Genomic DNA, 11,964 nt, shown 5'->3' with positions numbered 1-11,964 from the left:
TCCAATTTGTCTGTTTTCTTTTGCTTATTAATCAGTTTTTTAGAAGAAAAAAAATATTTGTTTATAGTACCTTTTCTTTATTCTGCATGGATGTATGTATCTCTCTCTCTCTCTCTCTCTCACATCTGACACTGCCTACACACTTCACAAATCTCTAAAGTTTTTTTTTTTTTTTTTTTTTTTGCTTCTACTCTTTTTTTCACAGTGTCTAAAAAAATTCCCTTCTTATTCTTTCAACTTGATCATCAACATCATTGAATTTTACAAGATTTGGCCAATTTTGACTTGTTTACTCATACAGGTACTGTTTTAACTTCAAGACTTTACAACCCCTTTTAGCCTTTTGTTGATTAAAATTTGTTCCTTTAACAAAAATTAAAATTAAATTTTCCTTTTTGGTGTTCTTTATAGTGTCAAATTACTTGTAAAGTTTTGAGCTTTTTTAGTTTTTGCTATGGCTTTAGTGGGGTTTTTGTGGTATTTGATTTGGTGTTAAATTGAATTGTTGTGAAGTACTGATCTTACTTTGAAAATCAAGTTTTTTTTTTTCATTTTTGGGTGTTCTTTAATCTTTATAGCATCAAATTACTTATAAAGTTTTGAGCTTTTTTAGTTGGTTGCTATTGGTTAGTGGTTGTTTGGTTTGTTTTTTTGATTTTGGGGTTGGATTGAATTGTACTCAATTGTTGTGAAGTACTGATATTACTTTGAGAGTCATGTTTTCTTTATTTGGAGATCACTGAATTCTACAAGATTTTACCAATTTTGACTTGTTTGCTTATACAGGTACTGTTCTAACTTCAAGACTTACAACCCCTTTTGGTGATTAAAATTTTTTCCTTTTAAAAAAAAAATCCTTTTTGGGTGTTCTTTATAGTGTCAAATTACTTATAAAGTTTTGAGCTTTTTTAGTTGTTGATATGAGTTAGTGGGGTTTTTGTGGTTCTTGATTTGGTGTTGAATTGAATTGTATTCAATTGTTATTGTACCTTGTTATTTTATTAACTGGATCATTATCATCACTGAATTTTACAAAATTTGACCAATTTTTGACTTATTTACTCATACAGGTACTGTTATAACTTCAAGATTCACAACCCCTTTTGGTCTTTTGGTGATTAAAAATTGTTCTTGTTCTTAATTTTTGTTTAATTTTTCTTTTTGGGTGTTATTTTAGCATCAATTTTTGATCTTTTTTAGTTGTTGCCATGGCTTACTGTCCTAACTGCCTTTAGAAAAAAAAAAAAATCCTCTTTGGGTGTTTTTATTACTTCAAAATCATCAAGTTTTGTGGGTATTTGGTTTGGGGTTGAATTGGGTTGTATTCAATTGTTGTGAAGTAGTGCTCCTACTTTGAAAGTCTTAAGTGTTTTTTTTTTTGTTTTTTTTTTATTTTTTTTAAATATTTTCCTTTTTGGGTGATTGTTATAACTTCAAATTACTTTTCAACTTTTGAGCTGTTTTAGTTATTGAGATGGGTTAGTGGGGTTTTTGTGGTTCTTGATTTGGTGTTGAATTGAATTCTATTCAATTGTTGTGAAGTACTGATCTAGCTTTGAAAGTCAAGTTTCTTAATGTGGAGATCACTGATCCAATTTTGGTTATTATTTTATTGTCAAGTTATGTTTTGTTGTTGTGATTTATCGATAGGTTCTTGGTGGTACTTGGTTGGGGTTGAATTGAATTCTGTTATGCAGTTGCGAAGTTCCATAAATCTGTAAATCTTTAAAGATTGGATCTTTAGTAATCTGTTCTTGCTTTTGGAGATTAATGACTATTCATAGAATTTTAATTAAAGCTTCAAAATGAAAACTATGAAAACATCTTGTTTATAAAGGCACTGCAATTAAAGTCATTTTTCTTATCCAATTTGACAATGACTTACGTCAAATCCAAGCCTTTGTATTCATAATTCCCATGTATCTTGATATACTATTTGGAAGAACCAGATTAGGTACTTGGTCAGCAGTTAATGCATTTACCTTGCTGTGATTTGTCTCGAGAGTTGGGTTACTTATTAACTAATATGGTATCTAAACATCTTTATGACTTGTTAATTTATGACTTCTTTCATTTCTTGGTTATTTTTGGCCTCATGTAAGTTGATCATGCATTGTCTCTTTCCAAATGAATAATCTTCCAAGTTTTTGAATCAGGTCTGCGTCTTGAAAGCTTGAAGTTTCAACCGTGGAATGATTTGATGGGGGCATCAAACTCTAAACTAGAGGAAGATAAAGCCTTGCAGCTTTGTCGTGAACGGAAGAAGTTTGTTAGGCAAGCTCTTGATGGCCGGTGTAATCTAGCAGCGACTCATATTGCTTATATTGAGTCTCTAAAAATTACAGGAACTGCTTTAAGGAGATTTGCTGAACCCGAGGCTCCAATCGAATCTTCAATCTACACTTCGACTAGTGCAACACCCGAGCCTCTTGGATTAACTGAAAAGTCACTTTCCCAATTTTCATTCTCTTCTCGATCCGTCTCACGTAATGTAGATGCAACTGAGAATATCCTCCCGTCTCCTTCGCCTCCAAGTTCAAGCCGATACCATGTGAATCACATGAAATTTAGAGGTACATTTTCTAGGAAGGTTGAAGAAAAACCTCCTGTTCCAGTTACTGTTTCAGTTACTTCAAGTACACCTCAGAACTCCACGCCTCGTTCCACAGAGAGGCCTGAAGCATCACCTTTTGAAACCCCTCCTTTCCCTTCTGAAACTTCACCTTTTGAAATCCCTCCTTCCCCTACTGAAACTTCACCGTGGGACTATTTCGGTCTTGGCCATGATATTGATAATCATTTGACTTCACGAGATGGAAGGGTGGAGAATCGAAATGATACTGGACATCACAGAGATGAGGATAGAGTTCCTGCATCAGAAGATGAAGAAGAACATTATTCTTCACCTGGAAGGGATGGATCACAGGTAGGGGTGTCAAATGGGAGGTTGGGCTGAATTTGGGCGGGTCAAAATGGGGTGAGTTAATAAATGGGCGGGTCAATAACCCCCCCAAAAGTTACTTGGGCTGAAATGGGTTGGGTTAAAATGGGCCAAAAAGGGGGCCTTAACCCAACCCGCCCAATAATTTGTTTGTTCTTTTATAATCTTTTAGAACCTAATACAACTATTTTTTCTTTATTATGGCTATATATAACATATCAAATAAAAAAATGACTCTTTGAAACTATTTCGACAAGATTTCTCATGGGTCTTGATGGGCTGAAATCGGCTGAGCTAATAAATGGGCGGGTCCATGACCAGCCCAAACTTGGGCAGGTTGGGCAGATCATTTTTCATGGGCTAATTTCGCCACCTCTAATTACAGGTCTCAGATGATGAATTTGACGACGAGCCTTCCACAGAAACACTGGTCCGAAGTTTTCAAAATGTCAATCGGACAACCGATCATGCTAGCAATGGTGGTTCACCTGACATAACATCTGCGAGAAATGTAGTGTCAGAAGCCAAGTTTTTAAATGGGGAGAAAAGCAAGTCACCTGATTTGTCTCCACTACGAGCTGCACCAACAGGACCTGCTGATGATAATAATGGCATGAATTCTGATAATAATGGCATGAAGACACCAGTAAAAGAAAATGATATTGAGAATAAGATTGCGCCCAAGGACTTCTTTTTTAGCATAAAAGATATTGAATATCTCTTCATAAAAGCATCTGAATCAGGACGAGAAGTTCCACGCATGCTAGAGGCGAACAAATTCCATTTCCGTCCAATTTTTCCAGGGAGAGAAAGTATGTTATCTCTCTTTCTCTCTCATGCGGGATAGAAAATGCACATAAGTGCATCTTAATAGTTGCATTGTTTGCATGTGTACCTCCAATTATTTTAGCTTCTAGATTTTTTTCTTGCCAGGTGATATGGATTTCTGCATGACATTGGAAACTCAGCTAGAAGTTCTTTCTATCTTTGCCCTCTCCCCTGGACTTAGTTCATCGTGTTTACTTAACATGCTGCATGCTTTTCTGATTTTTATGTATTGAACTGGTCGAGACGTATGGGAAGAAAGGGCGGTCACCCGGAGGTTAAAGTCAGAATCTTAAGTCTGTCTTATATAATAAAGTTACTGTATACGTGGGTAGAAAAGAGAATGAAGTGAGTATTGGGACGTGAACTGTTGCTCTTAACTCTTTTGCATGGTAGTCATTTCTGCGTAGCTTTTTTATTTGATCAATGACAGATTTACTTGTGACAGGCGGGTCAATGACCAGAATATTAATGAAGTCTTGTTTCTCTTGCGGGGACGATCCAAGCCAGATTCCTGAAGGTATGCCTCTTATTGTAGAGATCGCTGTGGTAAAATTTTCAGATTCTACATGTCTAATAGTTGGTAGTACTTTTCTGTTCCTGTGTGGTTCGGAGTAAATATTTTGTTAAAGACATTCTTGAGTTCTTTTCTCCCCGCGTCACTCTTGGGTCCAGATTTTTTGTAGTTTATGATACGGAGAAAGGGGAACCAAGCAAGATATGGGAAGGTTCCTTTACCCTGAGGAGGGCAGATTATTATTTAGGTTCAGCTTGGTTTTCTAATTCCCAATGATCTACAAGTAAACACTAAATTAGTGTTTTAAAATCTTCATCTTTTCCATATGCTACTCTACTTTGTTTCTTTATGAAGTACTTGAAGCTAATGTAATGCAGTTATCCTATGACTTTATTGGAAAAGTACGAGCATCACGGCAGGAATTTTCTTAAGTAAACTCATACTTTCAACCTAATCCTGATTCACTCGCGTTGGATACTTTTATGCACGGTTTATTACTTCTATGATGTCCTTATTTACCTTCCAAGTAGTTGCTACTGCCTGTCTTTTTGTTTTTTTCTCCATGAAGATCATCCACGTCTTAATTTTTCTGTTCAGAGCCTCCTCAAAATTCTGTGAAGTACCTGACATGGCATCGCACCACATCATCTCATGCTTCATCCCCAACTCGGCTTGGTGTACACTCAGCAGATGATATTGAGGATGTCACCAACAATCTCTTTGATAGCTTTTGTATGGTCTCAGGAAGCCATGCCTCTACATTAGATCGGCTGTTTGCATGGGAGAAGAAGCTATATGACGAAGTCAAGGCAAGATATCGCTTATATATGTATCGATGTCTTTATTTGTCTAGCTGCATGAATAAGATATTAGTTATATGTACACAACCCATAAGGCTTGCTGTTCTATGACATTCCTATGGATGAAAATTTTTACCTCTTCGATATTAGTTTCTATATTTTGTCTGCAAAAGGTTGATGAGGTATCTCATAAAAGAATATCCTTGTGGAAATGCTCGTCTCTCCCTTTCCCCCAAAATAATCTAGTAATTATGATGCTAATGATGTTTTTACTTCTTTTGAATAAGAAACTAAATTCAAGTTTCAAAGTTACCTTTAAGTCAATTTCTTAAGAGTGCATCAATCTTTGATCCCTCGAAGCATGTAATTTGTAAGAAGATACTACGACTCTTCTTTCAAAATTCTTAGCTGATCTCTTGAAAAAGAAACAAGTACGTTATGCATTTAAATTACCTTCATCTGTTAAGATGTTGTCATAGACTTTGTACTAACGGTCATATATCTTTCCTTTTTTTTTTTTTTTCAAAATCCAAGGCGTAGTCTTTTTTTGAAGTTTGAACTTGCTTTCATTATAGTCCTCGTGGAAGCCCGAGTTCTTTCTCATATTGTATCGAGATACATAGTGTTGTAAATTTGATATTAATCAATTAAGATTTACTGAGATCCCATACTTAATATACAATGCATAGTATCCGATCTTAAAATGGAATCTTGCAGTTTGTGTAGACTATCGTTTTCTAAAGTGACTGGTTGAATTTTATATTAGCTCTTTAAGAATAGTTGATGAAATTATTAGTAGACCTGCAGTTTATTACACTGCATTTGCTGGTTTTTTCCCCTCATATTAATGGTGTTTGAGCTGCTTATTGTAACTAATTAGTCGTTTCTCTCGTATTTGTGAGTTTCTGATGTACAACTAAATGTAAATACCTTTTGGAGTTCAGGCTAGTGAGATGATCCGAAGTCATTATGATGCTAAGCGTAAGCTTCTCCGACAACTAGAATCTAAGGTAGAGAAGCCCCAGAGGATTGACAAGACGCGTGCTGTTGTGAAGGATCTTCACTCGAGAATCGGAGTTGCAATTCATAGAATTAATGACATATCCAGGAAAATTGAGGAAATAAGAGACAAGGAACTTCAGCCTCAACTGGAGGAGTTGATTGAGGGGTACATCATTAATGCCACTCATTATTTTAGCATCTGAATATTGTTAGCATTGAATGTGAAGTAAATCTGTAGGGATATTCACTTAAATGCATTCTATACGAGTAACTCGATGCAGTAAAAGTTTGGCCATCGCTTGCAACAGACTCTAGCTGACCTGTACACATGCATACAAGCATCATGACTAAGGGTGTGTTTGACAGGAAGGAAAATGTTTTCTAATTTTCCTGTGTTTGGTCAATCAAAATTTTGGAAAACATTTTCTCTAGGAAAACAAGTTCCTTAAAATTGAGGAAAATGACTTCCTTGGTGGAAGTAGGGAAAACAAGTTCCATAAATGGCATTCCACTTCCCACCCTCCAACATACACCATCCCGCCTCCACTCCCCATAGCCCCCACCTTCACCACCCCTACCCCCTACCCTAATCCATCATAGTGTTTGCCTAGCTCATATAAATGCTTTTGGAACAATATTTTATGCTTACTTACCAGAACACCAGAGAATAAGTACAAACCACTTCTTTTTTCCAGGAAAACATTTTCCTTCACACCAAACACACCCTAAGTTGAAATAAACAGACATTGTAGTGTTGCTTGTTCCAGTTTTCCGGATATAAATAGTTAAATTCTGTATGAGATAAAGGTGTGAGGGGAATGGTTAGCTGTCTGAAGTAGGCACTCCATCTCCCCTTGCATGTGTTTATATCATTGCAAATTTCTATGAATAAGCAAACATGCACTTTGATAGTTTCATGCTTCACAGATATGTGGAATCTCCATCAACTTCTCTCTACCTTAATATGTTGAGCTAATAAATAGTTTTTTACAATTTCGCCCATTTTTGTCTATTTCTGTTAAGAGACAAAAGCACTCAAATAAAAACCCACTCTCGCACGTACACGTACACATTTGAAAGAGGATGTTTTAGAAGGTTACTGGTTGGAAGTCTTTTCTTATTTTTTCCCCATACGTGCTAACCTATTTCCTATAACAGATTGAGGAAGATGTGGGAAGTTATGCTCGACTGTCACAAGCGACAGCTCCATATCATATCAATAGCTCATTCCCCCGGAAATATGAAGATCCTTATTCAATCAGATTTTCGTCGACAGATAGCCATGCATCTAGAACATGAATTGAGTTCTCTAGCATCAAGTTTTATGAAGTGGATCGTCTCTCAGAAGGCATACGTGGAAGCTATAAATAAGTGGCTTCACAAGTCCGTCCACCTCCGCGAGAAATCATCCAGGAGAAAAAGAAAGCCGCAGCCTGTGCCACTCAGAAACCACGGGCCGCCTATTTATACCACCTGTTCTGTCTGGTTGGATATGCTCGATTCCTTACCTACTAAAGAAGTTTCCGATGCTATGAAGGATCTGGCTGCTGAAATCTCTCACTTCGTACCCCGACAAGAGAAGCACCACGGGAAGGGCGGAAATCGTTGGCAGAGTGGGGCGAATGATGATCCAGGTCTTAAGATCCCACTGAGAGATGATTCTCTTGAGGATTGGATAACCGGTTTTAATAATTTTCGTACGAGCTTGGCTTTTTTTCTTGGCCAGTTGAACAACTTCTCGGAGTCTTCATTGAAAATGTTTACTAATCTCCAAAAGGCCATCCAAGAAGCCAAACACGGTCATGCGCTCCGCATGAATTCCCAGTCGTAAGATGGTGAGTTCTGACTCTAATGTTGCTCGGACTCTTCAAAAATTGTCTCTGCATGCGCGTCAGATCCTCCAAAAGTAGATTTTTGGAAGGATTCGCCACATATGCAACAACATTTGGAGAGTCGGAGCAAATAGTTCTGGCAAAAAAATAAGTGGCATAATGTGAAATAGCAGCAAGATACTGAAGAAACAACAGTGAGTATAGCAAAGGAAGGACTATTTATTCTGTCATTTGTACAGGGAGGTAAAAAATAGAGCATAATTTGTTGGAGCTTCATATATATTTTTGTTGATCTTGAAATAAAGAAGCTCTATATAGTGGCTGTATATGCAATATTGGGAGGTGAAAATGGGCAAATGGGAAAAGGAAGGAGTGTAGTCATAAAGGGAGCTGTTTATATGATAGCAAAAAACATGTACATTACTTTGAGGCTTAATTTGATGAACTCAGTTACAATTTCATTTATTTTCCGTTTTCCTTGTTTTTCTCTATTTTATGAAGATCTCCAATTCTTTAATTTAAGGGTCAAAAACACACCTCAAGTAAGACCTTTTCTTTGAGTTTCCTACCTGAATTATCAAGTGTGAGACTTTCCTACCTAAACTATCACTAATTAGTTTGCAAAACACATCTCAACTATCAGTTGTTCACTTTTCTTATTTGAATTATCACCACCTAGTTTGCAAAACACACCTCTTTAAAAGGGAACAACTGATAGTTGAGGTGTGTTTTGCAAACTAATTTGTAATAGTTTAGGTAGGAAAATCTCGCACCTGACAGTTCAGGTAGAAAATTAAAAAAAAAAGTGAAAAAAGGTGATGCTTGAGGTGTGTTTTTGACCATTGTCACCAATTCTTTTATATATATATATATATATATATATATAGGTGAATACATGAGCATATAGTGTCTCCATGCCATATCAAAATAGTCATATATGACCTCTTCAAATTGTCCCATCTGCAAAACGGAAATGAATATACGAATTGAATAACAGAGAATATGTGATAGATGGGGTCAATATAGGTGTAAGATGAGAAAATAAACTTGATCAGTTTAATTTTTTTGTTTATCAATGGATCTTCATATGCAAACAAGAATGGTTCAGCAATGCAGCATAAAACTATGAATTTACTATAGCAATTATTAATTCCAATCTTCAGTAGAGTGTCTTTTTCTTTGAATTAAAAATGTTTCTGAAAATATATTTTACATAAAATATTCTTCTGGAAAACGCTTTGACGGATGTCTATCTTATTATTCTCAAACCGGAGAGTGTTTTGATGATAATTTTGAGTGCTAAAGATTTACACAGTAATGTTGAAGTGTTAATTCAAGCAAGTAATATAGAGTTAAAAGTTAAGATAGTGGTAAAGATAAATGACTTATGTCAATTAGTTTAGTAAGAGGAGTTTTCCTCTTTATATTAATTTTATTAGTAACATCTTCCTCTATCATTCCATTCTCTTGAAATAACAAGCTTAAATACCGTATCGTAATTTATCAGTTCATTATATACACCAAACTTCTGTCAATAGAAAGAATAATTCGTATAATATGCTACATATGAAATTAAAAATGACTAAGATGTGTCCAAAAACCTAACACTATATTTACAATTTTTAGAAATTATCTTCGACTTCGTCGTTAAAGCATTCACCGTTATGTCACCCATAACTTTAACAGTGACGGAGTATACCACGGTGATGGCGATTCCTTTCCGGTATTAAACTCCGATCTTGTCGATATGTTGGACTTTGACGGTCCAACATTCACGATAATATAATATTGATCTTATACTCAATTATTTATAAAACTAGTTCTCGTGAACGTGCATTGCACGTTTATCTCCAATCTTTATTCAACATCTCTTCAACCTTGATAAACAGTAGTAGCTAATAACTGCAAGGGAACTATCAAGTGATACAAGGAGCAAAGAGAAGTAACATCTAAACAAACAAGAGATACAACAATTGATGTATAGCTAACTCTAAGAAAGCCTTTTACTACCAACTTGTTTATACATGGCAGTAATTAGCGCCTTCAGATTTTTCATTTTTCTCACATCTTGTTAATGAAGGTGATGATATCAATTTCTATCAAAAGTAAGACTATGTTAAGACACAATTCATAGATAAAATCTTGTGAAGACTACTATTGTATTTATAGGCCAAGAAGCATGTCTAAAGATTCTATAGAAATTGGGGCACGCTAAAGATGGGACTTAAAATGACTGTTGTGCTTCTTGACTGTTACAAAGCACACATACATGCACGTTAAAAGCACTTAATTCCCATTTAGTGCTAGGAAGATAGTGATTACCAAGTTTTTGTACATTGAATCAGCCAAAAGGAAGTAAAAACTATACATGCACATTACAATGATGGTTGGGTTTCTTCCTTTTGGCTGTACGTCTTGCTAATCAATAACTTACCATTTAACATTAAACCACCGTAAAACTTGCTTGGTACATTTACATCTTTGTATAATAAGATAATAGTAAAGCAATATTTTAGGATTGTTATAAAATAAAACTATGAAGTAAATACACAGAAGAAATATGTAGAGAGAATATGTAGAGAGATATCAAATTATATTACTTCTTTTCTTTCAATATTGCATCTGTGCATCCTATTTATAGGAGCAACATACAAAGGAGATATTTTGGGATATTTCCAAATTAATGGATATCCACTAGTTGAATATTTATAACACTCCCCCTTGGATATCTATTAATAGATGATGTACCTCGTTAAAACCTTATTAAAAAAAACCCTGTGGGAAAAAGTCCTAATGAAGGAAAAAGAGTGCACATATCTAGAAATACGCTTTGAGAGCTGCCTCATTAAAAACCTTACCAAGAAAACCCAATGGGACAAAACTTGGTTAAGGAAAAAAGAGTACAACACGTATTTCACTCCCCCTGACGAAGACCAAGATTCAGATGTCGGAGTCTTCGCATTCCAATCTTGAATATCATCTTCTCAAGGGTTGAAGTTGGCAAAGATTTAGTGAACAAATCTGCAGGATTGTCACTTGAACGGATTTGTTGCACATCAATATCACCATTCTTCTGGAGATCATGTGTGAAAAATAACTTTGGTGAAATGTGCTTTGTTCTATCTCCTTTTATGAAACCTCCTTTTAATTGAGCTATGCATGCAACATTATCTTCATATAATACTGTGGGTATTTTTGTATCACACTTCAAGCCACATCTTTCTCTGATGAAATGTATCACTATCTCAACCACACACATTCTCTACTTGCTTCATGAATAGCGATTATCTCAGCATGATTTGAAGAAGTAGCAACAATGGACTGCTTGGTCGATCGCCATGATATAGCAGTACCTCCGCATGTAAACAGATAGCCCGTTTGAGATCGAGCTTTATGTGGATCAGATAAATAACCTGCATCTGCATAACCAACAAGATCTGTACTACCTTTGTTAGTATAAAACAGACCCATATCGCTAGTTCCCTTCAGATATCGCAATATATGCTTAATCCCGTTCCAATGCCTCCGTGTAGGAGAAGAGCTATATCTTGCTAGCAAATTAACAGAAAATGCTATGTCAGGTCTTGTAGCATTAGCAAGATACATAAGTGCACCTATTGCACTAAGATATGGTACTTCAGGACCAAGTAGCTCTTCGTTTTCTTCCTGAGATCGGAACGGATCTTTGCTCACTTTAAGTGAGCGAACAACCATAGGAGTATTTAAAGGATGCGCATTGTCCATGTAAAACCGATTTAAAACTTTCTCAGTATAGGCAGATTGATGGATAAAGATCCCTTTTGCGAAATGTTCAATTTGCAGACTAAGACAGAGTTTTGTCTTTCCGAGATCTTTCATCTCAAATTCTTTCTTCAAATATTCAATCGCCTTTTGGAGCTCTTCTGGAGTTCCAATGAGGTTTATGTCATCAACATAAACAGCAAGTATAATGAACCCTGATTTTGTTTTCTTAATAAAAACACATGGACAAATGGCATCATTTATATATCCTTCATTTATCAAGTACTCACTTAGGCGATTATACCA

General features: G+C 35.7%; 1 protein-coding gene across 5 annotated transcripts; it reads left to right on the top strand.

The window, feature by feature from the left end:
- On the top strand, positions 1–8,382 carry LOC132600711 (protein ROLLING AND ERECT LEAF 2). 5 transcript variants are annotated; one of them, XM_060314044.1, is made up of 7 exons: positions 1–92; positions 2,157–2,926; positions 3,327–3,753; positions 4,215–4,286; positions 4,881–5,092; positions 6,028–6,251; positions 7,244–8,382. In XM_060314044.1, exons 2-7 carry the CDS (start codon positions 2,201–2,203, stop codon positions 7,914–7,916), a joined length of 2,334 nt encoding a protein of 777 aa, XP_060170027.1. In that variant the 5' UTR covers positions 1–92; positions 2,157–2,200; the 3' UTR covers positions 7,917–8,382. The 5 variants fall into 5 exon arrangements, with proteins under 5 accessions (XP_060170027.1, XP_060170023.1, XP_060170026.1 ...); XM_060314040.1 differs by lacking the exon at positions 1–92 and adding an exon at positions 144–301; XM_060314043.1 differs by lacking the exon at positions 1–92 and adding an exon at positions 493–786.
- The last annotated feature ends 3,582 nt before the right edge of the window (positions 8,383–11,964 follow it).

This window comes from Lycium barbarum, chromosome 6 (genome assembly GCF_019175385.1).
Source record: "Lycium barbarum isolate Lr01 chromosome 6, ASM1917538v2, whole genome shotgun sequence".
NCBI lineage: Eukaryota > Viridiplantae > Streptophyta > Magnoliopsida > Solanales > Solanaceae > Lycium > Lycium barbarum.
Note: the sequence above shows the minus strand (reverse complement) of the source record. Positions and strands in the feature narration are given on the sequence as shown.

What these genes read in the sequence shown, in the direction of transcription:
- LOC132600711 (XM_060314044.1), top strand. Translation starts at nt 2,201, where the DNA reads ATGGGGGCATCAAACTCTAAACTAGAGGAAGATAAAGCCTTGCAGCTT. An exon ending in TCCAAGCCAGATTCCTGAAG is followed by an intron (nt 4,287 to 4,880) that starts GTATGCCTCTTA and finishes TTTTCTGTTCAG; the next exon opens with AGCCTCCTCAAAATTCTGTG. An exon ending in AGCTATATGACGAAGTCAAG is followed by an intron (nt 5,093 to 6,027) that starts GCAAGATATCGC and finishes TTTGGAGTTCAG; the next exon opens with GCTAGTGAGATGATCCGAAG.